Source organism: Microtus ochrogaster (genome assembly GCF_000317375.1).
Source record: "Microtus ochrogaster isolate Prairie Vole_2 chromosome 6 unlocalized genomic scaffold, MicOch1.0 chr6_random_2, whole genome shotgun sequence".
Classification (NCBI taxonomy): Eukaryota; Metazoa; Chordata; class Mammalia; order Rodentia; family Cricetidae; genus Microtus; species Microtus ochrogaster.
Genome location: NW_004949095.1, coordinates 4,699,882 through 4,705,395, shown reverse-complemented (window position 1 = coordinate 4,705,395; position 5,514 = coordinate 4,699,882). Strand labels below are relative to the sequence as shown.

At 44.0% G+C, this 5,514-nt stretch overlaps 1 protein-coding gene across 1 annotated transcript in view; it reads right to left on the bottom strand.

The window, feature by feature from the left end:
* Positions 1 to 3,974: 3,974 nt before the first annotated feature.
* The window catches only part of Acbd6 (acyl-CoA binding domain containing 6), a 151,075-nt gene continuing 149,535 nt past the window's right edge, over positions 3,975 to 5,514 (bottom strand). Inside the window, exon 8 of the mRNA XM_005363891.3 lies at positions 3,975 to 4,268. Coding sequence (XP_005363948.1) covers positions 4,114 to 4,268 — 155 coding nt within the window. The 3' untranslated portion in view covers positions 3,975 to 4,113. The remainder of the gene's footprint in view (positions 4,269 to 5,514) is intronic.

Here is a 5,514-nt window from a genome sequence, read left to right as displayed (position 1 = left end):
CTTTTGTTTCCTTGTTTGATTTTGTTTTTCTTTTTAAATCATTGGCCAAGAATCCAGCTATAATACATATTCATATATATACATATATTCATGAATATATGAATATATATGAATATGTATTATAGCTGGATTCTTGGCCAATGATTTAAAAAGAAAAACAAAATCAAACAAGGAAACAAAAGACAATGATAATTTTTGCTTGGACATTTAGCCTGGTGATAAGCATTAGCAAATGCAAGCAAGATTCTGGCTTTCTGGCTCTAGCACCCACACTGCCATCACCAGCACCAACCTCTCCTGGCCAGCTCTTTCTAAGAGGCACAGCAATATTACACACACCATCTGGTAGAAGCACTTAAAACTACAAAACTGGGCAGCCAACCAAAGGTTCTCGTCTGTGACAGAACCAGAAACTCTATCTTTGATGATGGGCTTCAGGAGAGTGTAAAGCCCTCAGACTTCCACTCCGAGCACAGCACTGTTGCCAGGCAGGTGACCAGCTTTTCCAAGTGATCAGGAACTCCCTCACATTTAAGACCTACACACCAGAAGACAGGCTCAGGCAACAGGTTAGGGGACAGTGCTGGCCTAGCTCACACAAGGCTCTGCCTTCCGGCTCTAGAACTATTTACACACACAATTCAGCCAGGGTTCTGAGCCTAAAGTGAGTCAGACACTTTGCCTTCTTTGATATTTGTTGACATGATTTTCTTCGTATTTCTATTTTTCACCCAAACCCACTGTGACTGCTTCGAGACTACTGTCGAGGCAATCAGGGCTTTTCAGATCAGTCGACAGAGGACAAAGTAAATGACAACCATGAATAAATACTAAACACAGAAAGACAGCAGCGGTGTTCTGATCACAAAGCTAAAAACAGCATCCTAAGGAAATAAGGCTGAGCACATGTTCACACACAGGCACACTATGGAGGGGACATTCAGGAGGACGATAAAAGGAAGACACCACTGAGAAAGAAGTCAGAATAGGAAGGCAGTGTGTAGTCTAGATACCAAAGGTGGTGACGAAACGTAACAAGTGTGCCTTGTCACAACCACGTGGAGTCCTCTTGCCAGCCAGATTTTAGTAGCCATTTTTAAAATGCTCATAAGCATTAGAGGTATCAAATCAAAGAGCTGAAAGCAAGGATGAGATGAAATAAACCCTAACTTGTAAACATTAAAAACAAAAAAAGTTGGTCATTTTAAAGTGCTTGCTGGGGTACGAGCAGAAGTGACTCTTCCGGGTGAAGGCTTCCTATGGCGTGTTCCAGTAAGTGGTCGCCGTACACGTGATGACATGAAGCTTCTGATTCAGCTTGCTGGATCATATGAAACACGGTGACCATGGGAAGCCGGCTGTCTGCTTCTGGCGCTGTCCTTTGTTGATGAACTGCAGCCTTTGGTAATGAACTCAGGATCTGACCGGTATGTGGCATGCTAGCATAATAATTCAATAATTTAAAAGGAATGAAAATAAACCATGACTCAGTGTCCACTGACATTTATGGATGAAATCGTCTATAGAAGACCCAGGAAAATGACCCATAGATTATTATGTGATAGTAAGGCTTTTGTAAATTTAGATATTGGAAATTAATTTTAGAATTCACCAGATTTGAAAATATTAAACTATTATATACCCCCAAACACTTTCTATTTATTGAGACAAGGTCATGCATGTAACTCAGGCTTGCTTTGAACGCCTCCTCAGCCTCCCCAGTGCTAGAATGATCGACACCAACACACTCAGCCTCACTGATAACTGTTTTTACTCATGGTCTTGGATTTAAAATCTTTAAAATAAAGTATGTAAAACAAGCCATAAGGTCTGTATAGTTTTAAATGTGGCAGAACAAGGCAATAAAAAATCGTGTCTAAGAAATATTGAGCTCTATATGCAAAGGGAGATAGACGGAAAAAGGGGCTCCTGGGTAGTTTCTTGCTCAGAGAACTGCTCTAGAAGGTTTAAATGAATGACTGATTTGCTAATGCCACAAAGATGAACAAAATAATACCAATTAACAATTGCACATAGTATCTCGGTCACTTTTACCGTAACCAATGTATCATTTTTATTTTTTGTTTTTTCAAGACAGGGTTGTCCTGGAACTTACTCTGTAGACCAAGCTGGTCTTGAATTTATAGAGATCCTTTTGCCTCTGCCTCCCAAGTGCTGGGATTAAAGGTGTGCACCACCATGGCCAGTTTTTTTTTTTTTTAAAGATACATTTGATGACTGTGGACCACAAGAGGCTTAGGCTAAAGATAGGCTGCAACACAGCTAGGACTCAGTAAAAGGATAAAGAAAAGAGAATTACATTAACTTTTCAGTACACACCAATGTGTGTATCATTTCCAGAGGTTACTAAGAAATTATTTTAAAAGATGATTAGTCTTGGTAAATGGTTTGGTTTTGCATCTCAGATGTATGAAGCTATGAAAGCCACAAAAGAAGCAGCATTCATATGCCATATGCTGTGGAGGGTTTGCTCTAGCATAGGCTAGCTCTGGCTAACGAAAACAGCATGCACTGCTGTGGGCTCCACTAAGCGAGGTACATGCTATTCTAACCAGCACACATGTTCGAAAACTACCTTTTAACAGCCACGTTTGCAACACAACTAATTTCTTCTTTCATTTTTATTTATTTTTTATATTGTTGAAATAGGAGCGGTGGGGCTGCGTCCCCAGCACCCTGGCCACCTCCGGCTAGCTTATGCCCTGAAATAATTACACGGACACTGTATTCTTTTAAGCACTGCTTGGCCATTTCTATCTAGCCTCTTCTAGGCTAACTCTCGAACCTGGACTAGCCCATCTCTAATAATCTGCTGTAGCCCAAAAGGTGGCTTACCAGGGAGATTCTAGCCTACGTCCATCCTGGGTTGGAGCTTCATCGCGTGTGCCTCAGAGAGCAGAGCTCTCGCCTCTGCCCGCAAGAGTGGAGCATCTCGTCTCTCTCTGAGGCGTCTGCCCCCGAGAGGAGAGCTGTCGAGTCTGACCTCACTTCCTCTTCCTCCCAGCATTCTGCACTGTTTACTCCTCCCACCTTATGTTTTAACCTATCAGGGCAAGCAGCTTCTTTATTTAAGTAACCAATGACTTTCCTCCATCATTATATAATAAGAATATCAAGGAATTCCCTAGGTTCTTAAGGTTTAAAAGGGAAATCAGAGGGAGTCAGGCTCAGTAGTGATACAATTGTTTATCTTTAAAAATAAAAATTGTGGTGCACTTGCCTACTTACTATGTACTCTTCTAAAACAAAGCAGTGTTCTCCTAGTACCTGGAAACAACCCAACAGTAACGTCCAGACAAGCAGCCAGCTCAGCAGGTAGGAGGCCAGGCCTGAGTTGGTTTTTTTAGATTACCGTTGTAAAGGCCTTTATAGCTAATTTAGAGTCCCAGGGAAATTCTTTTCCTGCTTAGTGTTTAAGGAATACTGATTTAATAGATATTCTCCAGACCTGTGTCCCAATCCTCAAGTGAGGTTGCTGAGTGCTATGCTGAAATGCTAGGTTTTGAGCTCATAGGCCCAGGTGACAAAGCTCTGTCCTCTCCTCTCTTGCTTTCCTCCCTTCACACTCCTCCTCCTCCCTAGATTACGCTCTCAAGTTCATCTTTACAGCACAGCCATTTTAAGCGCCTATTCAGATTAGCTGTGGAAACGCTACAGGTTCATTCGCTCCTTACTATGCTGGAATTTCTGGAAACTTCCCTGACTGGCAGTGTGGTGCTGATCGGCACATTTTGCTTCTGCATTGAGAAAGAGAGATAGAAAGATAGAGAGGGAGCAAGCGTAGCCATGTTTAATATCGTGAAATATGATCTGTCTGCTCCTCTCCCCACCCTCTAGAGCAGTGATGAATTTCAAAGCGTGCTCGGCAGAATTGGATTCTATTATGCGCAGTACACATGTTCCTCACCTAAGCTGTGCTCCCCCGGAATGTATGCATGGAGAATGAATTGCTGAGACGTCAAATTCCAGTTCCGCAGAACTGATTTTATTAGCCAATGCATACCAAAGATGGGTGGTTAAGAGGTATTATTTTTACAGTTTCTTTCATCCCGAAGTCCTACCCTATCAGACTGTACTTTTCCAACCTCTAGATCAGGCCTTGCTAGCTCTGTGCCGCTGCAGCATCAGAGAGACTGCTTTGCAGCCCGTCACCTCTTCTGGCAGGCAGCCGTCTTGGTCTCGGAGAGTGGGGTCAGCGCCAGACTGGAGCAGCAGCTCCACAATGTCCAAAAACTCGCAGGCAGCAGCTGCAAGGGAAATTGACAAAATGAGAGGAGTTACAGCAAGCCAGGGAAAGCACTCCTGAGCGGCAGGAACCGTCAGGGTGGTACAACAGCGCGCACCCTTACGGTGGCTGCGTGATCAGCCTGAACTGAGAACAAATCTTAAGAAAACCACGTCTTTTTCCTCGCGTAGAAACATACAAGCATATTTGTAAAATTGTGAGGCTCTGACCCAACTGCAGGGACAAAATGAAAGCAAAGAATGCAGTGGTTAAGTGTTTTATGTTGGTGTACATTTTCAGATAACGGTAACCCATGCCAAAAGGTTAAATATTCTGCATCAAAGAAAAGATTCTGCTTTATCTTTAAAGGGGGACTATGTAGATATAACTAAATTTACATATGAAAGAAAATCTGGTCTAATAATTAGATCATCAATCACTATGTGAAATCTTAGGTGGGGGTTTGTATGTTCACATGTATGTGCAGGTGTGTTTGCCTGTGTGTGAGTGCATAGAGATCAGAGGTCAGTGTCAAGTGCCCTCCATTGCTCCCCACAGGGCCTCTTACTCTCTCAAGCTGGGTGACCAGCAAGAGTCTGGGATGCTGCTGTCTCCATCCCCCAGAGCTGGGGTTACAGAGGGGCAGCCTGGCTTATGTGTGAGATGGGCTCTGGACTCATTTCCTTGTGATTACGCAGTAGCAGTTATTTTACCACTGAGCCATCTTAGCCACCCGGATCCCAAAGTCTTAAAAGGAGAGAAGGGCTTTACTGGGTCACCAGGTCTAAGGCACAGGAGGGGAGACCGTCAAGACCTGTGATGAAGATGACGTTGGTACTGTCCCAGGACAGACAAACTGACCAAAGGATCAGAGCAGAGAGCTGTCTATCTTCCGCATATACACAGAAAGCGGATTGATGACAAAGGCAGTATTACAATCAAGGAGGAAACAGAGATCCAACAATCAGATGGGGCTGAGAGTTGAAGGAGAAACAGGCATTGCACACAAAATGAAGCAAACAGCAGCTCACAAAGGTGAGCTCCCGCACCAACACTCACATAGAAATAAGAATGAATACAGACTCAACTGACAGAGTTAGGAGGAGGAGGCCTGGTGCAAGCGAAGCCTGAGCATGTGCCCTGGGGCAGCAGTCACTCTGGACACTTACTTGTCACCACAGGCTATCCTTGAACAGCCCCCCCCACGCCCCGCCCTCCCTGCCCCGCCCCACCCTCAACTAGCCCCGCCTCCTTTGTGCGGGTGAGCC